General features: G+C 46.8%; 1 protein-coding gene across 2 annotated transcripts in view; it reads left to right on the top strand.

The window, feature by feature from the left end:
* The first annotated feature begins 8,778 nt into the window (after window positions 1-8,778).
* Window positions 8,779-25,090, top strand: part of Znf341 (zinc finger protein 341) — a 33,635-nt gene continuing 17,323 nt past the window's right edge. The window contains exons 1-5 of one of the 2 annotated variants that reach the window (XM_028775283.1): window positions 8,779-8,931; window positions 17,839-17,949; window positions 21,337-21,533; window positions 23,429-23,578; window positions 24,320-24,565. In XM_028775283.1, coding sequence (XP_028631116.1) covers window positions 8,901-8,931; window positions 17,839-17,949; window positions 21,337-21,533; window positions 23,429-23,578; window positions 24,320-24,565 — 735 coding nt within the window. In that variant the 5' untranslated portion in view covers window positions 8,779-8,900. The remainder of the gene's footprint in view (window positions 8,932-17,838; window positions 17,950-21,336; window positions 21,534-23,428; window positions 23,579-24,319; window positions 24,566-25,090) is intronic. The other variant, XM_028775282.1, reaches the window with a different exon arrangement.

Raw genomic sequence — 25,090 nt, 5'->3', positions numbered from 1 at the left:
AAGAGGACTCAGATACTAGTAACTAGATAGTTAACAAGAGGACTCAGATACTGGTGCACCAAAACCACTCATGACATGAGAGCCTTGGCAAATATTGACCCTGTGAATTTCAATTTGTCAACCACACAGAGCATGAGATACAAAGTGAAAGTTCAGGGCCTGCTCAAAGTCAGGAGACTTCGAGCAGACCCTACTGAGTCAATGTGAGACAGCCCCATAGGGAAACAACAACCAAAAGGATTTCACCTTTGAGGCTAATGTGACAGAAATCATTGTATAACAATTAGCCCCAAGGAACCCCAGAAAAGGCTGCTTCAGAGCCAGACACAACAGTTGAAAAAAAAAAAGGAAAGTGGGATTCTTTTTTTAAAGCTCTTTCTTGGACCGCGTGACTGATGAGTCTGTTTGCACCCTGGGGCGTGGGGTTCAGTATGTCAAGAAATCTCAAGCTATGCTGGCTGCTATGCCAGCTGTGGTGGTGCACATCTGTAATCTCAATCCTGGTGAGGCAGAGGCAGATCATGGACTTTAGCCCAGCCTGGGCTATCCTGTGAGACCCTACCCAGGCAGGGCATTTTTCACTATGCCTACCTTATTCTTTTTTTAAAAATCATTTTCACTGTTGTTAAGTGTGTATGTTTGAGTGTTGGTGATCTGGGATGATGGAGTAATTTGTGAACCACCCAATGTGGATACTGAGAACCAGACTTTGGTCCTGAGCAAGAGCAGTACGTGATCTTAACTGCTGAGCCATTGATCTTCTCCATCCCTGAAAATCTTTTCCTCAATATAAAATTAAGAAAGATCCCTTAAGCCATGAATAGTAGATACTGATGGACCCACACCCTTGTAGACATCAGACTTAGGGGTGAGGATTTACCTAAAGTGATAGTGTTTGCCTTGCCAGCTTGACAGCCTGAGTTTGGGTTCCCTAGAACCCCATAAAAGTTCTTGTCTGGGGGTGGGGGGAGTGGCAGCCTAATGCTTGCTGTCAATGGAAGCAATTAGGAGGAGGAACTCCAGGCTAGCCAAGGCTACATAATGACACCTTGTCTCAAAACAAAGTGAGGAACAATACATCCGCTTTGGGATCCAGGGACCCTAAAATAAAATTCACAGGTAGATGACCAGCCTATCATTAAAGATAATCGGCTTCCTATGATATCCTAAAAAATCAGTAGATCAACACAGATTATAAAGATTGTAGGCCGGGCGGTGGTGGCGCATGCCTTTAATTCCAGCACTTGGGAGGCAGAGGCAGGTGGATTTCTGAGTTCGAGGCCAGCCTGGTCTACAGAGTGAGTTCCAGGACAGCCAGGGCTACACAGAGAAACCCTGTCTCAAAAAACACACACACAAAAAAATTGTAATTCAGGCACAGACATTTTTTAAAATTTATTTATTTACTACATATATATACATATATATGCATATATATGTGTGTGTATATATATACTCTATCTGCATGTATATCTGTATGCCAGAAAAGGGCATCAGATCATATTATAGGTGGTTTTGAGTCACCATGTATTTGCTGGGAATTGAATTTAGGAGCTCTGGAAGAGGAGCCGGTATTCTTTTTTTTTTTTTTTTTTTCGAGACAGGGTTTCTCTGTGTAGCCCTGGCTGTCCTGGAACTCACTCTGTAGACCAGGCTGGCCTCAAACTCAGAAATCTGCCTGCCTCTGCCTCCCAAGTGCTGGGATTACAGGCGTGCGCCACCACTGCCCGGCAAGGAGCCGGTATTCTTAACCATAGAGCGATCTCTCCAGTTCTCAGGCACAGGCTTCTTAGAATAATGTTGAACACAAAATTGAAAGCTAACTCTTTTTTTTTGTTTGTTTTTTTTTTTTGTTTTTTTCGAGACAGGGTTTCTCTGTGTAGCCCTGGCTGTCCTGGAGCTCACACTGTAGACCAGGCTGGACTCAAACTCAGAAATCCACCTGCTTCTGCCTCCCAAGTGCTGGGATTGAAAGCTAACTCTTAATTATGTGTAATTAATTGCATGTACCTGTGTGTGGTATATGAATGTGAGTGCAGGTACTCTGGGAGGCCAGAGAGTCCCGTCCCCCTGGAGTAGGAGTAACAAGTCTTTGTGAGGCTTCTGATGTGGGTGGGTGCTGGGAACTGAACTTGGGTCCTCTGCAACAGCCATCTATCTACCCAGCCCCAGGATTTTCTCTGTGTAATCCTGGCTGACCCGGAACTTCATCTGTCAAGCAGGCTGGCCTCAAACTCAGAAATTCACTTGTCTTTGCTCCCAGATTACTGGCATTAAAGGTGCGTGCTACCACCGCCCAGCCTCAAGAACAATTTTTAATATACAAAATTAGGTAATCCTAGCACTTGGGAGGTGGAAGGTGGAGGACCAGGAGTTCAAGGTTATACTCTGCTTCATTGTGAGTTTGAAGCTGTCAAGGATACAGGGAACTCTGTCACAATCTTCCTCTCCCTCTCACCCAATGGTGTGTGTGTGTGTGTGAGGGGGGGGAGAAGGAGGGGGAGAGAGAGAGAGAGAGAGAGAGAGAGAGAGAGATATTTGGGAAAGACCTAAGCAAAGCTACTAGAAATGTCAACCTGCAACTACATGGAGAATCAGTCCCTGAGTTGTGACATGTGGCCCAGCATTGGGAGCAGGTGTTTGGAAACAATTTGATTTGGCAAGTCTTCCTGTATACTATCTCTTGGTATGCTCCTTCTTAGGTGGATGAATGGGTTTCTACCTTTCTAAGCCTCCCACAGTGCTAAAGGGAAAAAATGGTGTCACAGTACGAACAAGTATTACCTAGTGACCTATTTTCATTTTACACAACTCTAAGCTCCTCAGGGCAGATCTGTTTCTTTACCTTTGCCCAGAAACATAAAATGTACTAAGTGTGCATCTCTATAGACTACTAACTGTGTGCTGGCTTCCTGAACGCCTTCGTGAGTACAGTGCTGCCTGTCAACCTCTGGGCCTCATGCAAACTGAGTGTCCTGCTATGGAACTACACCCACAGACCTTAAAGAATTTGTTACCTGTCTCATTTTTATAGAAAATCTTTGAGTTAAGTACTATAAGGAACGTCAGCTAACTTATGGAGAGCAGAGGTATACAGAGGCAAAGTAACTTGCCTGAGAGAATTTAATAACTTGCCCTGATAAAGGCTAGAGGAAGGATTTTAATCCAGGTCTCTTGGCTTTAATCCAGGTCTCTAAAGTCTGTGATTTTTTGTTTGTTTGTTTGTTTTGTTTTAAAGATTTATTTATTTATTTTATGTATATGAGCACACTGTAGCTGTCTTCAGACACACCAGAAGAAGGCATCTGATTCCATTACAAATGGTTGTGAGCAACCATGTGGTTGCTGGGAATTAAACCCAGGACCTATGGAAGAGCAGTCAGTGCTCTTAACAATATAGTTTGTTAGTACTGCCATGACAGAGTATTACAGAGCCTTGCCAACAGAAATCTATTGTATCAGAATCCCGGAAAATGGAGGTTAAAGAACAAAGTGTTCAGCCGGGCAGTGGTGGTGCACGCCTTTTAGTCCCAGCACTTGGGAGGCAGAGGCAGGTGGATTTCTGAGTTAGAGGTTAGCCTCGTCTACAGAGTGAGTTCCAGGACAGCCAGGGCTACACAGAGAAACCCTGTCTCGAAAAAACCAAACCAAACCACAAAACAAAAACAAAAACAAGTGTTCTTGGTCAATTTCAATTCTCCGGAGACCTTTCTCCCTTGTTTTAAAAGAAAGGTGAGTTCTCACCTGGTCACCCCCCCTTTTTTTTTTTTGAGACAGGGTTTCTCTGTGTAGCCCTGGCTGTCCTGGAATATCCCATTTTTTAAAAAGAGAGATTCTTATCCAGTTGTGGTATATACCTTTAATCTGAGCACTGGAGAGACAGAGAGACAGGAGGATCTCTGGGAGTTCTAGGCCACCCAGAACTACATAATGAGACACTGCCTCCAAAAAATTCTTTTAAAAATTATATTTATTGATTCACCTGCAAGAGACATGTATGTGCGCCACCAAATGCCTCTGGAGATCAGAGGACAACTAGGAGTTAGTTCTGTCTTCCAACACATGGGTCCAGGGCATTGAACTCCAGTCCTCAGGCTTAGAGGCAGACTCCTTTACTCACTGAGCCATTATATATATATATGTGTGTGTGTGTGTGTGTGTGTGTGTGTGTGTGTGTATGTATGTATGTTATGTGTATGGGTGCTTTGCCAGCAGATATGTCTGTAAACAATTTCTGTGCCTGGTGCCCACAGAGTCCAAAAGAGAGCCACTAGATCCACCAGAACTGAAGTTCCTGACCATTGTGAGTGGCCATGTGGGTGCTGGGAATCAAAACCAAGTCTTCTGGAGAGTATTCAGTGCTCTCAGCCACAGAGCCACTTCTCTTGCTCCCATTTTGTTTTTAATGTGTTTTTAAATCACATCTATTTCCTTAGTGTGTGTATGTACACACGCACTACAGTGCCCATGAAGTGAGAGGACAACCGGCAAGAACTGGTTCTCTCCTCCCACCAGGTGGCAAGTCTCTTCTTCACTTGCTGAGCCATCCTGTTAGCCTCACCCCTGTCCTCTCCAGCCGAGGTCTCTATCTCAGGCTGCTCTCAAACCGACTCTGTGGCTGAGAATGACTTGAAGCTATGATCTTCCTGCATCCACCTGCCCACTGCTGAAACTACAGGCATACCACCATGACCATTTACTTATCCAGGGCTGAGGATCCATCAGGAGCTTCCTGACTGACAAGCAAGCCCCAATTCAACTGCATCCCCAGCCCCCACATACAGAAACATTCTGACTCCTAGGTCTAGGCCCTCTGGGTATTGTGGGCTGGAGGATAGGGGGTGAAGGTGAATTCTCAATTCTGTCTGCAACAATGGCCGTGCCTTGCTACCTCCTACAGACACCAAAATGTAAGGATGTAGCCTTGCTTTTCTGCCCTTAACCTGGGATCCAGTTTTAAGTTCTGTCAGCGTTGTTATCCTTCTGCTGGTAACTGGACTGCTCACTGTCAAGTTCGTCTTTAGAAGCTTCTCAATTGTTTCCTTTCCCCTAGTTGGCCCTGTGCCTGCAGTTACTACATTACTTGTTTCAGAAGTTTAATGCCAACCAGGTAGCCCAGAGGGACTAGGACAAGGGACTGATAGGATTGTGCTAGAGGGAGGGACAATGGTAATTAGTGGAAGGTTTGTAGAGGGCACAGTCTGCCTGGGGGAATCCATCCGTGTTAGGGTTCGGCATCCCTGAAGCCTTATTGATCTGTCGCATCCAACAGTCCATCAGGCAAGCATCTCCCTGGTGGTCTCTGGGTCAAGCCTTGATGTCCAACCAGAATGAATGCAGTACCTGCCCCGCTTGATGAGTGAGAAAAAGAGAGAGAACTGCTAAGGGCAGGAAATGATCACACGATGGGGGTGGTGCCAGGTACTGTGAGCATTTAGAATGTCGAGGCCAGGTTCTGTTCTGTTCCGTCCTGGGAGGTCACGGAATATTTCTCAGGGGAGACAAGAAGGCAGGTTCTTGCTGTTCCAGGGAGAATAGAAAACTGCCCTTTAGGGGCAGTTCACAGAACAGCATGCAGAAGAGATGTACACGCACCCCTGCGCGAGAAGTATTGGAGAGCTGCCGTGGCAGTGTCGCCTGGTGTCCATGGAGCCTTTCTCTGTCTGTCACTCAGAACAAAACCTACAGTCTCATTTAATAGTCTCAGCTGCCTTTTTACAATTCTTAGCCCTGAGTGTGTGGGGCTAGAAGAGGGAAGGGCTGCATACAGAGCCTGGCGAATGAATGCTAAACTGGTGGGCGGGGCTGCATACGGAGCCTGGCAAAGAATGCTAAACTGGTGGGCGGGGCTGCATACGGAGCCTGGCGAATGAATGCTAAGCTCCTCATCTACTTTGAGCTCCATCTCCACCTTTGGCCTTTAATTTTGACATCAGAGTTTTTGAACTTGCTATTCTCTCCAGCTTCCATTACCCTTTCCAACAGCTGACGCCAGTGTTTCTTAGATCATCTATCTCCTCAGGGAAGTTCTTCCTGGCCAACCACCCCGATTAACATAGCTTCTCTTTGTACCAGAAGAAAAATTATTTGAAGCCATGACTCCTCTCTCTCCTCGATCCCTCATTTACTTCCTTGTCTATGGCCCATCTTTCCTGATGGATTATGACTGAAGACTTTTTTTTTTTGACTTGGCTATGTTTCTAGAATCTAGAACAACAGTTGGCATATAGTAGGTAGTCAACACACAAATGAATTTTAAAAAAATTATATCTTCACTTTTATTATTTTGTGTGTGGGTGTTCTTTGTGCATTTATAGCTGCTTGCTACATGCATGCAGTGCCCTGGAGACCAGAAGATGTTGGATCCCCTGGAACTAGAATGATGGAAGGTTGTAAGTCATCAAATGGATGCTTGGAATGGAACCTGGGTCTTCTGCATGAACAAATGCTCTAAACGGCTAGACCACTCCCCAGCCCCAATGGTTAAAAGTTAAATAATCAGACATATTAGAATGGTAATAATAAAGATAGAAGCTATGCCAAACAAAATTTTAGGGAAGAAATCAAAATCTGAGGCAATGGGTCAATGGCGATGTTAAAGATAGTAAAGAAGAAATTCTGGTCTCACTCCTGGAAAGGAGATGGGAAAGAGGCTTTAGGATTCTGAGTGGGCTCTGGGTCTGCAGAAGTCCCAGGAAAAGGACTAACTGGTCTGTGAAGTCTGTGAGGAGTGTTTTTGTTGTGGTGGTGGTGGTAGTTTTAGTTTTGTTTCTGAGACAGGGTCTCACTATGTAGTCTGGGCTGGCTTGGAACTTGCTATATGTAGACCAGGTTAGCCTCAAATTCACAGAGATCTGCCTGCTTCTGCCTCGGGAGTGGTAGGATTAAAGTTTGCTAACAAGAACAGGATAGTGGCAGCACGGGCCTTTAATCCTAGCATTCTAGAGGCAGAGACAGGAGGACCTCTAAAGTTCAAGGTCAACCTGAGTGAGCTAGTTCTAGACAGCCAGGGCTACACGGAGAAACCCCTGCTTCAGAAAAAAACAAAACGTTGCCAACACATCCAGCAAAGGAGTGGGGTTTTGTCGGGGAGATGTGCTTAGTGCCCAGGTGCCTTTGAGGCCGGAGATGAAGAGAGCAAGGGAATGATGTTTGGTATTTAGGGCAGGCTGAGAAGTCCATGGGTAGGAAGAGGCTTTGAGAGTACCGACATGCAGACGGCTGAGGAGGCATTAGTAGGACACAGTGGCAGCGTTCCAACAGAGAGGAGCTCTCACTCGTCTATTTTCTAATTTTAGGAGTTTAGTGAGGAACGGGAAAATCGTGGTTTGTATTGATTATTCCTCTGTCTGAGGCTTAAATAGGTATTTGCAGTAAAATAAGGAGGACATTCAGTCTTAGGACGGCATGGTTATGATCATGGAAGCCATCCACTGTGGATGGCATCTCTCTGATTCCCTGTTCTCTCTGTGGGCTTCCAACTCTTTCTGGTTGCCCAAGGGCAACAGACTGATCTCACTATTCCACATTGTAGTTAAGTATTTTTAAAGATTGAACGTCCATAATCTCAAATTGCCCTCTAAATTCCTCTCTCTACCCACACATTAGTGCGGCTCTCAGCCAGCATTACAGAACTCTGTGCAATGGACGGCAGTTAAGTCAGAAACTTAAGTCAGTTAAGTTTAACTCATAACTGGTCAACGTGTCAGTAGAGTGCTCAGCCTCAGTAGGACCTCTGTCTCATCTTTTCCTTTCCAAGACTCAGGCATCGTCATGAATGAGGGGGTGGAAAGATAATAGAAGAGCCAGAAGTTGGGGAGGCCAGGGGTGAAATAGTGTCTTGGAAATTACAGGACTATGGCGCATACAAACTCAGACCAGCTGTAGCTTTCTCCACCTGCACAGGAACAAAAAGCCAGCCATCACTCCAGAATGCATGGGTGAGGACCTCATAAATCCTCACTGAGGGCTGTCTTGGGAGGGAAAGTCAGTTTCCTCTAAGGATATATGTAGTCCTTGATAGACCATGTTCCAGTGGATGTCTCCACACCAATCAATATAATATACCGGCAGTTCAAATTGGACTTCGTGAATTATAAACAAAACAAGAGCCCTTAGAGACGGTTCAGCTAGTAAAAGTACTTGCTACAGAAACTGAGTTCAGACCCAGGGTCTCACATGATGGAGAGAATCGATTCCCTGAACGCTGTCCTCTGATCTTCACACGTGTTTTGTTGTGTGTCTGTGTGTAAATACATGTCATGTGTGTCCATATACACACAAAACAAAATTAATAATAAATGTAAAAGAAAGAGGACATGAAATTGAGGGGTGGATCCCTATGAGCTTGGGCTAGGAATGGCTGAGATGGGAAAAGGATCGTGAAAGAAATGGAGTCTCAGAGAGTCACGGTCGAGAGGTGTGTGAATGGGAATGGAGGTCCCTCCAAAGCTGGAAAGTGGGGTTAAGAAGAGCCCTGAGGGAATTTAACATATACTGAGGAATTAAGACCAGAGATGGGAGTCGTTTGAGAAGGGTGCTTTCCAATCTGCGTGGCACAGTTGCAAGGTATGGGGTGGGTGTCCTTGTAACAGGCAATCCCGGTGAGGTGGGTTGATGTTGCAACGTTGGGGAATCCTGTGTGCAGCGATAATGGGGTGTGTGTTGCAGAACTGGGGTCGATGTCAGCGTTGGAAGGTGACGTGTGAGCGCCGGACGTGTGTCTGTGCAGAATTGGAACTACGAGGGGGGGTCTCCGGCCGGACGGCGGGGAAAGCTGTTTCCGGGGCAGGGGGTTCGGCGTCGGCTCCCGGGCGCCCCCTGGCGGCTCCGACCCCGCCGCGGTTCTCACAATGCTTGCGTAGCCTCGCTCCGACTCCCCGGGCGGCGGCAGCTCCAAGATGGCGCAGGCGATCTTCGAGGCCCTGGAGGGTGAGCGCGCCGGGCCGGGGCAGCGGCTGTTCCGCGTGGCGCCCCCTCCCGCCGCGCCCTCGCAGCGCCGGGCCCAGGGCGCGCGGAGGCCGCGGGGCGGAGGGCGGAGGGCGTCCGGGCCGGAACAGCCGCGGGGCGGGAGGGGGCGGGAACAGCCGGGGAGCGCCGGCTCTGCGGGGAGGGGGCCTCGGGACCGGAACAGCGCGGCAGTCGAGGCCGCTAGCGCGGGAGGGTGCACGCGGAGGAAACAGCCGGGGCCGGGGCCTGGAGAGACCGCGGTGCGGGAGAGTGGGCGGCCTGGCAGCCTAATCGGGCGCCCTAGCTTCCCGAGATCCATTGTGCCCTTCGGTCTGGGGTGTAGTCCTACTAAGTCCAGAGCAGAGAAGGAAGCGCCGCCTGTGTGCACAGTGGGGTCTGGGAGAGACGACAGGCCCAAACTAGTAAATGTAGGCCACCCACCGTGCTACCATCTGCGTCCTGCCCTCGTGTGCCTGCTTGGGGTACCCTGGTCTCCGATCGAATCCGATCCGATCCTGTGATCTCCAAGATCACAGTGGTGGATGGGCCTCAGGCTCTGGAGGAAGGGAGCTCTGAGCGACACTATGTGCACCTGTTAGAGTTTAGCGACAAAGGATGGCGAGTTGGACACAGTAGTCGCCTTGTGGGTGGAGGGTGGAGTGAACCGCTGAAGTGGAAATTTGTGGGCCCGACTGGCAGAAGGAAGCCGAGGCTTGTAGTCGTGTAGCGTCTTGGAGGATGAACTCTCACCATGGCATGATGGCGCGACTTTTCTTATGTACCAGTTTCAGTAATTCTTACTAAGCCAGATCCAGTTGTCCTCATCCTCCCTTATTACTACCCCACCCGACCCCTTCCGTCAGAATTGTGGGAAAGAATAGTAAAAGAAGGACATCTCAGCCAGGTGTGGCGGTGCATGACCGTAATCCCAGCGATTTGAAGACAGGCAGGAAAATCGTTAGCTTCGGCTACATAAGGATTTTGAAGTCAGCTTTGGCACCACTAGACTTTCAAAAAACAATTAGGAATATGTGTGTACATACATGTATGCACTCAATAACAACTTTTTTTTTTAAAGGCTACGACGTTGAAGGAGAGTAGAGAGGATATATGGGAGGGTTTGGAGGGAGAAATATTAGTCAAATTATAATCTCAAAAATAATAAAAATATTTAGAAATATCATTGTAGAGAAAGCAAAAAACAGAAAACAACAAGAACACCTCCAAAAAGAAGACTACAAAGATGACCCCAGCTGGTGGGTTCTGTGAAGAAAATACCAGGGATGGTGTGATCTTGGGCAGTTAGGATTGTGGGTGTTCATTCCCTTTTGGAGGACAGTGGGGTATTGCGTTGTTTAAACGTTTACTACAAGCTCATATCTTTGTGTATTAAAATTAGCTAAAGAAAAAATTAAAAAGAATTCGAGAAGTGTAGCTTCACTGGCCTTGGAAGGTCCCCAGGACCAAAATTATAAATAAAATTTCTGAGTGAGAGAACAGCAGGTGTGTGGCGGTCCAAATAGAAGGGCAGGTGGTGGAAGCCGGGTTTGCAAAACCCTGGGGAGAACAAAATTTCCCATAACTCCCAGTTGAGTGAGGAGGAGCAGCTGGAGAAAAGCCCCGCGCTGATGTGATGAAGCTTCTGAACTTTATCTTGGCATCAGCGTGGTGCTAAAGAAAGGTTTTCATCAGGGGAGCCACATCATCTGATGTATGTTTTATAAAGTTCACCCTGGCTTCTGGGGAATGGACTGGAGGGGGCTGAAGGGCAGCGGGGAGTGGGTGAGGAGCTAGGCTAGGCAGCTGAGGAGATGGAGAGAGTGGATTTCAGATATATGTGGGAAGCAGAATAGGTTAGATTTGCCAGAAGTGTAGAAATGTCGGGAAGGAAGCAGTGGAGTGAGGGAAGGTTTTCTGAGGTCACCAGGGGCCTTGATTGGAAGAAAGGGCGGTGTGACTGGACACCCTACTTGTACTGATGGGTGTTACCAGAAGGGAAAGGAGCGGAGGGTGGAACTTTTAATTTGGGGCTTTGCTTTTCCCTTTTATTTATATGTATGGTATGTGTGAATGCATACTTAGGTCACAGCATGTATGTGGAGGTCAGAGGACAACTTGCAGGAGTCAGAGAGTCCTAGAAACCAAACTCAACTTGCCAAATGCCTTTACCCATTGTGTAAACCCATCTCACGGGCCCAATATTTTATCTTGAAAAAAATTTTTGATCTGGGCAGTGGTGGCACACGCCTTTAATCCCAGCACTTGGGAGGCAGAGGCAGGTGGATTTCTGAGTTCGAGGTCAGCCTGGTCTACAGAGTGAGTTCCAGGACAGCCAAGGCTACACAGAGAAACCCTGTCTCAAAGAACAAAAAAAAAAATTGTTTTCCTCTTGAAGTTCTAACAGACAGAATGATCCCAAGAGGCCAATTTCTCCTGATGATAACAGCTTGTCTTTAGATTATTGAGTGTCACTACCTAACAGTTCAGAAGACTTATATCGCTACCACTGTGGCACTGTGGGTTTTTTCAAGCCACATCCCTTCCTTCTCCCATCCTCCCTGACTCCTGACTTATCCGTTCCTCACCTATCAAGTGTTGTCATTGCAAGGCTGTTATGTAAGTGGGCTACTATACTAGAGCATCTTGCCCTTGAGACATGTCAATTTCCACAAGATGCCTCTAGGCTGTATGTGCTGGTATATTCTCTCTCTCTCTCTCTCTCTCTCTCTCTCTCTCTCTCACCAGTAGAAGAAATTTATTTATTGAATCATAGAGAAAGACAACTGCACTCAACAGACAGAGCAAAAGAAGAAATTTGAGGAAAGTACTGAGTTACAGATCTCAACTACAAAGGAAAAGTGAATGGAGTTGGCCAAGAAAGATGGGCCCAACTTTTCATTTGCGATTTTGATGTCAAGGACAAATATGTAGCAAGCCGTGTCAATCTTGTAGCCCGTGTAATTTGAAAATGTATGAAATGATGATGAAGTCATTAGGTTTTATAGAATACCGAGGAATGCGTGACTGGGTGATGAGATGCAGAATAATGGAATTCTTGTGCAGAAACTTCATAATACAGACTCCACCTAAAGCTAACCCAGTGGATTGAATAGTTGCACAATTCTAGGGATTTTAGACATCAGAATTTTGATAAATTCAAATCCTCTTTAGATTTGAATTATTATGTCAATTCAGTGTAGTACATTCAAGACTTAATCTGATATGTTAGTCATATTTAATGATTTATTGCCTCACTAAATTTATTCATTTTGCCTGGAAAAGAAATGGGGGAGGATGGAGGGAAGAATACTGGGAGAGACAACTGGATGGGGGGTGGGGGATCTCTGGAATGAACTAGAAACCTAGGCAATGCAGATGAAAGGGTGTCCCTCGTTAAGACACGTAGCAATGGGGGATGGAGTCTGACGCAGCCGTTGCCTGTAACCAGTCAGACTTCCAATGGAGGGATTCAGATACCAACCCAGATACAAAACCGTAGACCCACAATTCCTCTATGCCTACGAGATGTGCAGGGGTAAAGATGGAGCAGAATTTGAAGTAAGGGTTAACCAATGACTGGCCCAACTTGAGACTCATGCCATGAGAGGTAGCCAACCCCAGACACTCTTAATGATAATTCCGCTATGCTTACAGACAGGCGCCTAGCATAACCATCATTCATCAGAGAGGCTTCACCCAGCAGCTGATGGAAACTGATGCAAAGACCCACAGCCAATTATTAGGCAGAGCTTGGGGAATCCTGTGGAAGAGGGGGAGGAAGGAGCCAGAGGGGTCAAGGACACCACAAGAAAACCTCCAGAATTAATTAACTGGCACATAAGGGCTCATAGAGACTAAACAGCCAACCAGAGAGCATGCATGGGCCAGACCTAGGCTCTCTGCACACGTATAACAGGTGTACAGCTGGGTCTTCATGTCAGACAACTAAAGCAGGAGCAGGGGCTGTCTCTGACTTCATTGACTGCCTTTGGATCCCTCTCCCCTAACTGAGCTGTCTGTCTTGTCTTAGCCTCAATAGAAGATGTGCCTAATCTTACTACAACTTGGTATATAAAGGCTGTTTGATATCCGATTTTTTTTCTTTCTTTTCTTTTCTTTCTTTTTTTTTTAAGATTTATGTAGGACTGTATCCTAAGAGCCCAGGCCCAACCCAGGCTGGCTTTGAGCTAAATAGAAGGATTCTTCCCACTTCCCCGCCCCCGCCCCCACCCACCTTCCCTTCTCCCTCTTGCTCCAGCCGGGCCCAGCTTACTCTGGCCCAAAAGTTTTTATTTATTAATTTTTATGTATATGAGTATACTATAGCTCTCTTCAGAGGACACACACCAGAAGAGTGCATTGGATCCCATTACAGATGGTTGTGAGCTGAGACGTGACTGCTGGGAATTGAACTCAAGACCTCTGGAAGAGCAGTCAGTGCTCTTAACCGCTGAGCCATCTCTCCAGCCCGGGAATATCCCATTTTCTAAGTAGAGGGGGAGGAGCAGAGGATGTGGGAAGAGAGAAGGAGAGGGAAAGCTACTATCGGCATGTAAAGTACCCAGCACCCAGCACTTGGGAGGCAGAGGCAGGCGGATTTCTGAGTTCGAGGCCAGCCTGGTCTACAGAGTGAGTTCCAGGACAGCCAGGGCTGTACAGAGAAACCCTGTCTCAAAAAAACAAACAAAAAACAAAAAACAAACCAAAAAAAAAATGAGTTTCAGATAGAAATAGGAAATTGACTTACGGCAAATAATCGTTTCTTTTCCAAGTGTTTGCTCTTTATTGCTGAGGATTTGACAGTGTGGATGCTCCAGTTGCATGGAGGGCTTTCTAAGCTCTTCTTTTTTTCTTTTCTCTTCCTCTCCTCCTTTTATTTGAAACAGCATCGTATGCATGCCAGGCTAGCCTCAAACTCACCGTGTAGGGAAGAATAACCTTAACTTCCGATCCTCCTGCGTCCACTTTCTGAACTCTGAGATGAAAAGTACACACTTCTATGTTGGGTGTATGTGGCATTGTGGACCGCACCCAGGGCTTTATTTATGCTCATATCCCCAACTTTACCGCACTATTTCTAGTTTTACAATTATGGATAAAAACTCTGGGGCCAGAGAGCACTTGCAGAGGGCCTGGGTTCACAACACCCACACAGTGGCTGACCAACTTTTTAACTCCAGTTCCAGGAGATCCTAAACCCTTTTCTGGGTTCCCAAAGTACTAGGCACACACTCAGTACACGTGTATCCGTGCAAACAAAATACTCATATACATAAAATAAAAAGAAATAAATCTTTTAAAAAGAATTCTATTGAGTTCAAAATCTATTTGCACCAGACTTACATCAAGACACAAGAACATGGGTTTATATAAGATGGCTATAAGAATGTAATGGTAGGGACTGGAGAGATGGCTCAGCAGTTAAGAGCACTGAGGTCCTGAGTTCAATTGCCAGCAACCACATGATGGCTCACAACCATCTGTAATGTAACCAGTGATCCAATGCTGTCTTCTTGTATGTCTGAAGACAACAACAGTGTATTCCTGTACATTAAATGAATAAATAAATCCTTTTTTAAAAAAAGAATGTAATGGTAGAACTTAGCTAGTGGTGCTTTAGTTAAAAGTGCTTATTGTTTTTGCAAAGGACCTGAGTTTGATTCTTAGCACCTGTATCAGGCAGCAACTGCCTTTTCTTTTTTTTTGGGGGGGGCGGATTTTAGAGACAGGGTTTCTCTGTGTGGCCCTGGCTGTCCTGGAACTCACTCGGTAGACCAGGCTGGCTTCGAACTCAGAAATCCGCCTGCCTCTGCCTCCCAAGTGCTGGAATTACAGGCGTGCGCCACCACCGCCCGGCAGCAACTGCCTTTTGTTGGTCACAAAGTAGGCCCCAAAAATGGCAGTGCTGCTGACTGTGTCCTAAGATGATAGCCCAGGCTCAACCCAGGCTGGCTTTGAGCTAAATAGAAGGATTCTTCCCTCTCCCCCGGCCCCCCTTCCCTTCTCCCTCTTGCTCCAGCATGGGCCAGCTTACTCTGGCCCAAAGGTTTTTATTTATTATATGTAAGTACACTGTAGCTGTTCTCAGACATGCCAGAAGAGGGCATCAGATCTCATGACAGATGGTTGTGAGCCACCATGTGGTTGCTGGGAATTGAACTCATGACCTCCGGAAGAGCAGTCAGTGCTCTTAACTGCAGAGCCATCTCACCAGCCCAAATAGAAGGATTATTATTGGGTAAACAAATCTAAACTCAGTATTCCTTATGTTTCTGTTTGTCAGGAAAGCGACTACTTACCCTCCCTGCCTCTGATGGTCACCTGATGGGGGCAAAATGCATCTAATTCCCACTTAACCCAAACAGCCTGCTGAGTATCGTAAAACTCACCTGCCTACCCTCCAGGCTGCAGCCCTTCACTCTCTGATGCAGTCCAGCAGTTTGTTCCCCCAATAAACTGTTTTTCTGCCTATGGAATGGTCTAGTTTAGTGGTTTTGGGATACTCGCCTATGCCTACCTGTAAGTCCAGCTTCCAGGAGGAACTGACACCCCTCTGACCTCCTCAAGTACAGACGGACACACACACACACACACACACACACACACACACATAAACACTAAAAGTTAAAAAAAAAAAAAAGAATGTAGCCAATGCTTCACAGCAGCCTCCTGCTGCCCCCACAACCCCCACCCCTCGCTGCCCCCTCACCCCCACCCTTGATTTCCCTCCCTCTTACCAATAGGCACTGTACATTGCAAACAGGCGTTCTCACTTGAGACCTGAGGTAACATCAAAGGGTATGGATGTTAAGGGTTTGGCACTAGGCACATCCTATTCTTCACCCTCCTCCCTGACTCCTGCCTGGGAATCAGAGAGCCTGGCTCAGGCTCTTGCTGTAAGTGTCCTACCTCCATCCCCAGAAGGCATAAGAACAGACCCCATTTCTGGTGCATGGGCTCTGATTCTAAATGGACAGAAACGAGAACAGGGAATGCAAGGAGACTCGGGAGACGTGTGGGGCATGGGTGGGGTGGATCAGGCACTGGGATTTCCAAAGGGCTCCATGACTTAGGATGTAGCAATGCTCTGAGAACATTACAAAATGGTTGGTTTATAAAAACTACAAAGGAAGGTGGTCGGGGTGGAGGTGTGTGTGAGTTGGCTGTGTCCAAGCTTCTCACAATCCCCAAAGAATTCTCACTCCCCCCGACCCCCAGGGTTGGTTTAGTCATTGGTCCTTTGTATACGCCTGGAGCTCTGTGTATGCCAAGCATTTGCTTGTCTGTGGGCTATGCTCTCAGCTCCTCTTTCCATTTTTTTCATGTTCCAGTCCCTAGAGTTTATCCTCATGGTCAGGGGTGGTGTGTAGACTTCCCTGTCCTTACTCCAGGAAGCAGAGTTAAGGATGTTGTATAAAGAAGGGACTATGATGGGATGGGGTGTGGTACACAACGCCTTTAGTCCTGGAGGCAGACGCAGACGCATCTCTGTGAGTTGGAGGCCAGCCTGATCTCTAGGTTGAGTTCTAGGACAGTCAAAAGCCATATACAGAAACTCTGTCTCAAACAAACAAACAAACAAACAAACAGGCACTATGTAATAGGCAGCTCCTAAAACATCTTGAGGGCTAGCAAGATGGCTTAGCAGGAAAATGTCCAGGCCACCCTTAGGATCTAAGTTGGATCTCTGGAACCCACATAAAGATAAAAGAGAACTAACTTGATAGAATTGTCTCTTAGCTCCACATGTACTGTGGTGCACAGAAGTCTCTTGGTTTGAGGATGCAGCTCAGGTGGTAGAGTCCCTGCCAGGCATGCACAGAGCCCTGGGACTAACACCACACAGAACCACTTAAAACTGGTTGTGGAAACGCACACCTGTAATCCCAGCGCTTGGAGGATGAGGCAGGAAGATCACCATGGACTCAAGACTCAAGACCAGCTTAATGCTTCATAATGAGTTCAAGGCCAGCTCGGGCTATTAGAATGAGACCCTATCTCAAAAAAAAAAAAAAAAAAAAAAGGTAGGTGACCTTTCAAGAAGTTTTATTTCCCTGTTTGTTTTTCTTTTTTTGAGACAGGGTTTCTCTGTGTAACCCAGGCTTTCCTGGAACTCGCTCTATAAACCAGGCTAGCCTTGAACTCACAGAGATTCACACCTCTGTGAACTCACACCTGCCTCTGCGTCTGCCTCCCGAGTGCTGGGATTAAAGATAAGACACTACTGCCTGGCAAGACGCTCTCATTTTAAAAACTTTTTTTTGAGACAGACTCTTTCTATTTGGCCTAGCAGTTCTCAACTTGTGAGTCATGACTCCTTTAGGGGTCAAAACATTTCAAAGGGTTGCCTAAGACCATCAGAAAACATTGATATTTACATTATAATTCATAACAGTAGCAAAAATATAATTATGAAGTAGCAGCAAAAATACTGTTTATGGTTGGGGGTCACCACAACATGAAGAACTGTATTAAAGAACCATATGCATTAGGAAAGTTGAGAACCACTGAGTTAGCCCTAACTGTTCTGGAACTCTGTAGACCATACTGACTCACAGAGATCCACCTGCCTCTGCCTCCTGAGTGCTGACATTAAAGGTGTGCACTATTATACTCGGTTTTGGGAACTTTTTATACTTTCTGCTTCCTTGACAGCATGTACTCCTTCCTAGCTGCAAGAGAGGCTGACAGCATGTACTCCTTCCTAGCTGTAAGAGAGGTTAGGAGTGTAATCTACTCTGAGACCATGTTTCCAGACTCACGTCCTGGAATCTGTTGCAGTGTAATAGAGAGAACATATCTTGGATTGTTTTGGTAACTCTGGCTTGGGAGGGTGAAGTTGGATGGAAGCCGGGCCCGCTTCCTCACAGGCTGCATTTCCTGTTTCAGGAATGGACAATCAAACTGTTCTGGCCGTCCAATCCTTGTTGGATGGCCCAGGAGCAGTCCCTGATCCCACAGGACAAAGCGTAAGTGCGCCGCCTGCCATCCAGCCACTGGGTGAGTATCTGCCCTGTCCATCAGCAGAAGGCAGCTGGCTCCTTATGCAGAATGTGAGGTTCACAGAGCATGGGAGGGAACTGCCTTTGTGGCCTCAGACTGACCTCTGGTGTCTGAATTCTCTCCCTTCCTCCTGCCTGAACTTTCCTTCCTTCCTTCTGGCTCATACCGTTCTCTGTCTACTGCTTAGAGAATGTGGGTCATTTGGAAATGTCCAAGAGCCCTGATGCTTTGCAACCTTTGCCTTGGACGTCATGCTCAGCTTCCCTTCTGTAAAGAGAGAACATAGATTTTTCCAGTTTATGAGTTAAGCCTCTGGCACCTAGAGAGAGCAAAGGACTTCTCTGGAAGTCCCATATGAGTCTTTATTAATTTATTTGTAACTTTTTTCTCTATTTCTTTTTTTTTGGTTTTTCGAGACAGGGTTTCTTCTCTGTGTAGTCCTGGCTGTCCTGGAACTCACTCTGTAGCCTCGAACTCTTTTTTTTTTTTTTTTTTTTTGGTTTGTTTTTTGTTTTTTTTTTTTTGGTTTGTTGTTGTTTTGGTTTGGTTTTTCAAGACAGGGTTTCTCTGTGTAGCCCTGGCTGTCCTGGAACTCACTCTGTAGACCAGACTAGCCTCGAACTCTCGAACTCAGAAATCCACCTGCCTCTGCCTCCCAAGTGCTGGGATTAAAGGTGTGCACCACCACTGCCCAGCTTTCTCTAATATTTTTGAGACCAAGTTTCACAAAGCCTAGGCTGACCTCAAACTTGCTATTTAAAGATGATGGCCTTAAACTCCTGATCCTCATACTTCTTCTTCCCAAGTCCTGGGTTTACAGGTGTGCTCCACCGTGCAGCCACAGACAGTTCTGAGTACTTGGGAATCACTCTAGGTACACAGAGCACCTGGATTCAAATTATAACAATAGTATTTTTTTTAGAGACAGGGTCTCACTAGGTAGCTCTGTCTGGCCTTGGTATGTAGATGAGGCTGGCCTTGAACTCACAGAGTTCTGCCTGCCTGTCTTGGTAAGGTTTAGGTTCTTAGTCTCAATAGTTTCTAGCTTGTCCCAAGTAGGCAGGCTAACTCAGTTTCAGCATTGGTAGACCAGGAGTAATTGTCCTACCTCATAAGAAACTTATGAGAGTACTCAGGACTTGCTTTAGCTATTGTATATAAGAAATGGAAGTTTCTGAGGTCAGCAAGAGGGTTCAGTGTGTAAAGGTGCTAGCTGCCAAGTCTGATGATCTGAGTTTGATCTCTGGAACTCTCATGTGGTAGAAGGAGAGAGCTCATTCCTGCATGCTGTCCTCTAACCTCCATATGCAATCTGTGGCACAATTATACACTACCCACTAAAATAAATGTTGAAGAAGAGGAAGAGGAAGAGGAGGAAAAAGAGGAGGAGGAAAAGGAGGAGGAGGAGGAGGAGGAAGAGGAAGAGAAAGAGGAAGCAGTCACTACCACCTTTAATCCCAGAAGCAGTGACAAGTAGGATCTCAAGTGAAGTCAAGTTCAAGGCCAGTCTGGTCTACATAGCGAGTTCCAGGCCAGCCAGGGCTGCCTGTTGAGACTTTGTCTCAAAAAAGAAAAACAAACTCCTAATCTAAAAGAAGAAAGAAATGGAAGTTTCTACTGGTTTCCTCACAGACGAAGCTACCTTTTTCCCTTTCCTGAAGCCCTGACTGACCATCAGTAGATATGTTCTGACTGTGTTCATGCAGTTATCCAGATTGGCTCCCCACCTCCTTCTGGCCAATGTGAAGGGGAAGAAAAAAGGAAGTGGAAGTCATACCCATTCCTTTTTCTCTTTTGTTTGTGTTGGGTTTTGAGGTTAGAGCTTCATATGTAGCCCAGGCTGGTCTAGAACTCCAGACACTCCTGCCTTTAACCTCCTGGGAGATGTGACTGTCGGTGTATGCCACCACATCCAGCTAAACATTTTGTTTTAGGAGAAATTTGCATAAATATTTCACTTCTGCCCTTATCCCATTGGTCAGAAAATAGTCATGTGATATTCCCGAAGCAAACTAGGAAACATATACTTTAATTAGGTAGTCATACTAGGTGGCAGTGACACGTGTCTTTTATCCTAACACTCAGAAGGCAGAGGCAGACAGATCTCTGAATTCAAAGCCAGCCTGTCCTGGAACAGAGTAAGTTCCAGGATAGCCAGGGATACACAAACAAACAAACCAACAAAAAAGTAGGAAGTCATATTTCGCACTGTTCTAGTCTGTAAGAAGAATACAATGAAAATTTATGCCAGGTTTTGGGTTATATCTCAATGGCCTTGGGTTTTATAACCAATATCAGACATAAAAATTGAGTAATGAATTAGACATTTGAGCTGCAATGTGCTTTAAGACACAGTATGCTTTTGCAATTAGCTATCTCCATCCTTTGAGTGGCTTTTCCTTTATTCAGCACATATCCCTTGAGGACCTTTTAGGTACCCAGGACATATCACAGCCGTGCTTCTTTCCCTTAGAGAACAGGCAAGGTGGTGGCAGTAAGAAAATCGTTATTTGTGAGGCCAGCCCAGAGTAAGGAATTGCGGCCCTGGCTGGCTGTAAGCAGACTTTCTGGGAGTGCGGGACATGACTCGGCAGTTAATTTTTGCAGAGGGCCTGAGTTCCATTCCCAGCACACATTTAAGATAACTCACAACTGCCTTTAACTCTACCTCCAGGATATCTAGTGCCCTCTTCTGGCCTCTGAGGGCACTGCACTTGTATGCACAGACACGCAATACACAGATGAACATAATTTTAAAAATACAAATAAATCTTTATAAAGAAGACTTCTGAAAGCTGAGGAGCCTCGCAGAGTGAGTTGATCTGAGGTCTACTAAGGTAGGAGAATAGAGGATTAGTGGATGCAGAGACATGAGGAAGTGGCTACATGGTGCATTGGAGAGTCAATTCAGTCAGAATAGAGTGTGTCAGTCAACTTGAAAGTGAAGTTTCTGGGCGGTGGTGGCACACACCTTTAATTCCAGCACTTGGGAGGTAGAGGCAGGCGGATTTCTGAGTTCAAGAGTTCGAGGCTAGCCTGGTCTACAGAGTGAGTTCCAGGACAGCCAAGGCTACACAGAGAAACCCTGTCTTGAAAGAAAAAAAAAAAGTGATCACAGTCACTCTACTGTTTCCATATTTTAAAATATTTGATACCTGGCTGCACATGGCTGGCTTTTCCTAAAGGCCCCTGCTGGGCTCTGAACATTCCTAGGAAGTACATGGTTGATGCTTGAGACCTGCATAGCAAGTCACACAATGTTTTCAGACCTGCTGCCATGAGAGTTGTGACTTTCTGTCCTTCACTGTAATTCCCCTGACTCATTCTTGCTTTTTTTGTTACTCCACTTCATGTGTGGCCTCTTCAACTACTGCCCTGGCCCAGATGATGAGGATGTCTTCCTCTGCGGGAAGTGTAAGAAGCAGTTCAACTCTCTGCCAGCCTTCATGACGCACAAGCGTGAACAGTGCCAGGGGAATGCCCCTACCCTGGCCACGGTCTCGCTGGCTACCAACAGCATCTACACACCTTCAGCAGCACCTGCTGCCGTCCAGCAGGCCCCACCTCCTGCCAACCGCCAGGTAGTCATTCCTTCCTTTGCGTGGTGATTCCTGTAGCAGGTCTTTCTCCACACACACTGTCCTGAGTCTTGGAGGACTGATGCTGAACAGGATGGATGAAGAATCCACTTCTGTGGAGTTGGATGAGTGGATAGAGCACAAACGTTTTGCTGTGGAGAGTGGTGTATATCTGTAATTCTAACCCTCAGGAGTCTGGGAAGATTCAGAGTTCAAGGCCACACTGGGCTGCCTCTTGCCAGGTGACAGCAATGTATATCCCTAAGTCCGCCCACTTTTCTAGATCATTCAGATCAGCATAACTTCTCCTCTTCCTTCTTTGGGGTTCCTTACTCTTGCCCTGAAGCTTAGTTCCCCATTGTGTGGCATGTCACCCGCTGTGTGTCTGATCTCTATGCTGAGATGACGTGAGTGGTGTGTATTGTGGTGTATTGTTTTGTCTTTCTTCCCTCCATTTTCTTCCTTTAGCCAATGGCTGAAAGTTACAGCGTGCCTGCCCTGAGGGTTTTTCGAGACAGGGTTTCTCTCTGTGTAGTTCTGGCTGTCCTGGAACTCACTCTGTAGACCAAACTGGCCTCGAACTCAGAAATCCACCTGTCTCTGCCTCCCAAGTGCTGGGATTAAAGGCGTGTGCCACCACCGCCCAGCAAGGGTTTTTCTTTTAAATACTATTAAATTGTCCTTGAGCTTCCAAGATAAAATTTATAAATAAATAAGTAAGTTATACTTTTCTCAGTCTCTTGAATGCTGAGACGAGATGGGGGATTTTGCCGTATTATAGATGATATTTGGGAAGAACTTTGAAGAAATGACATTTAACAAGGGAGAGAACAGGCTTACACATATAAACGCATTCCAGTGCCGGCAGGTGCACTGGCTCTGAGGTAGAGGTGGAACCACGAGGATGGCAGCGAGGCTGGGGCTGAGGGAGGGAGGGAGGGTCAGATCCTGCCACTGTGGGTGTTTACTTAGATGGAGCACCCACTGGAGAGGCCTAAGAAGAGGGATGTAGACAGACCCACACTTTACCCATGTGGACTGCTCTGTGAACACTGTGCTTCCCTAGAACAGAAGCCAGGAGTGGTATTGCTGAACCAAAAGTCTGTGCCTTTCCAAGAAATGTGACATGACCCCTCCTTGTTGATAGTGACTAATTGGAGGCTCCCAGATGTATGTGGTTGCCAAGTGTCAAGTGACAAGGAGCAACAGAGGCAAGAAGACTCCAGAACCTGGGTCTTTCTCCCAATGTCTCGTGTTCATGGGTTTGTTTTATTTGTTTGCTTGTTAGTGTTTTAGGTTTACTCATTGTATTTTGTTTGTGAGTGTTTTACCAGCATGTATGTACGCTTGATCCCCTTGGAGAACAGAAGAGGACATCAGGTTCCCTGGGGCTGGAGTTACAGATGGTTGGGAACTACCACGTGGGTGCTGAGAATTGAGCCTGGGTCCTCTGAAAGAGCAGCCAGTGCTCTTAACTGCTGAGCCATCTCTCCAGTCCCTTGCTTTAGTTTTTGAGACAGTCTTTCTATGCAGCACAGTCTGGTCTAAACCATTGTGTAATAAGTTAGCTTCAAACTCCCGGATACCCTCTGGCCTTCCAGGTACTAGGATTTTAGATGTAGACCCCTATCTGTGGCTTGAACTTAGGGTTTTTTTGTTTTGTTTTGTTTTTCTTTTCTTTCTTGTTTTTTGTTGAGGCAGGGTTTTTCTGTGTAGCCCTGACTAGTCTAGAACTCACTCTGTAGACCAGGCTGGCCTTAAGCCCAGAGACTCACCTGTCTCTGCCTCTGAGAGCTGGGATTAAAGGCTTGCACCACCACTGCCTGTCAGATTTGGCCTTTTATATTCCCCCAGCTTCCTTACGGAGCCTCAGACATGCTCCCTCCTCTCTTCCTCAGATCTCCACGTACATCACAGTGCCCCCATCCCCACTGATCCAGACCCTGGTGCAAGGGAACATCTTGGTAAGCGATGACGTGCTCATGTCTGCCATGTCTGCCTTCACATCGCTGGACCAGCCGATGCCTCAAGGGCCGCCACCTGTGCAGGTAAGGAGGCGGGGATTTCTCATGGGGTTCTATTTTTTTCTTCTTGCAATGGTGAGGAGTGACCCCAGGGCCTTGTACTTTTCTCAAGAGTTTAATTCCAGGCCTGAAAACTAACTCCTGTGAAATCAGAATATTGTAGAAGAAAATAGCCTTAGTCCCAGCTCCCCACATGAAAGGACTATCTGCCTTCTCTGGCCAGCCCTGCAGAACAATGGAGCCTTGGCAGCCACCCTCCAGCTATTTTAATCCTGTTTTTACTCTTGTTCCATTTAAAAAAAAAAAAAAGGAAAATACAGTGGATCCCTGAGATTTTCCAGTGCACATAGGTGACCAGGCTCTCAGAAGGTCTGTTTCTGGTATATTCTAATAAGCAGCTGTTCAGTGGTCAGTGTCCTGGGAAATGTCCCAAAGTCAGTCTTGAGTCACCAATCAAGAGCCAGTCCTGCTTTGTGAACGTTTGTTTTGTCTTCTTTTGTTTGTTTGCAATGCCTTTGTTAGGCTTCCACTATTGACCTGTGTATACCCAAGGCAGGCTAGCCTAGCCAACCTTCACAGAGAAGAGGGATCACAGCCCCCCAGCTGATGTCCCTTGAAATCCTTCCAGGTCTTTGTTTTCTTCCCTGTCTCAGTGCTGTCCTCTGAGCTGCCCAGTAGGTTGGTGTCCTTTCCACATGCTGGCTAAAGCCTTTCCAGCTGGTCAGCGAGACACTTCAATGCTGCCATTTTCTCTTCTGATTGCAGAACAGCTTGAACATGCATCCTGTGCCCAATTACCTCACCCAACCTCCACCCCCTCCTCCACCACCTCCACCCCTGCCCCCACCCCCTCAACCTCCACCTCCCCCACCCCAGACCCTGGGCCCTTCTGGACGCTCCAACCCTGTTGGGAACAGTGTGGTGGAGGTATACAATGCCGCCGCTCCCATGGCTGGGAGCGGAACAGTGGAGATTCAGGCACTGGGGATGCAGCCGTACCCACCCCTGGAGGTGAGTGGAGGCAATGGTGTGGTGGGGGCTGTCAGGGGAACAGAAGCAGACCCAGCCCTCTTCTCACGAGTGCCTGTGTCAGGGAGAGGAGGGCTGTAGTCAAAGCATGCCATCTACAAATGGAACATGCAAACCATGTGAGACTACTTAAGGCCAAGTGGGAGAATCTGGGTTTAAACCTAGAAGTCCCCACCCCCTTCCTTTTATTTAGTAGATGGAGGCATGTGTGTGGAAGTCAGAAGACAGCTTGTGAGGGTTTATCCTCTCCTACCCTGTGGGTTCTAGGGATCAAACTCAGGGCATGAGTCTTGGCAGCAAAGGCCTTTACCCACTGAGCCATCTTACTGGCCCACTTCATCAAGTTCTAAGGGGTCTTGGGAGTACTAGGCCTGAGTGAGCCAGGGGCAAGCTTTGGTGGTGATGGAAGGGCAGTGGTTGAAAGTGGCTAGGGCCACAGTAAGGATCCATGGCTTGGAAGCTATCCTGTCCCTTCAAAGGCTCTCCCCTGTCACAGTGCTGTCCTTC

Source organism: Grammomys surdaster, unplaced genomic scaffold (assembly GCF_004785775.1).
Source record: "Grammomys surdaster isolate TR1022 unplaced genomic scaffold, NIH_TR_1.0 254, whole genome shotgun sequence".
Classification (NCBI taxonomy): Eukaryota; Metazoa; Chordata; class Mammalia; order Rodentia; family Muridae; genus Grammomys; species Grammomys surdaster.
The sequence above is the reverse complement of the archived record's forward strand: the minus strand, read 5'-3'. Positions and strand labels throughout refer to the sequence as shown.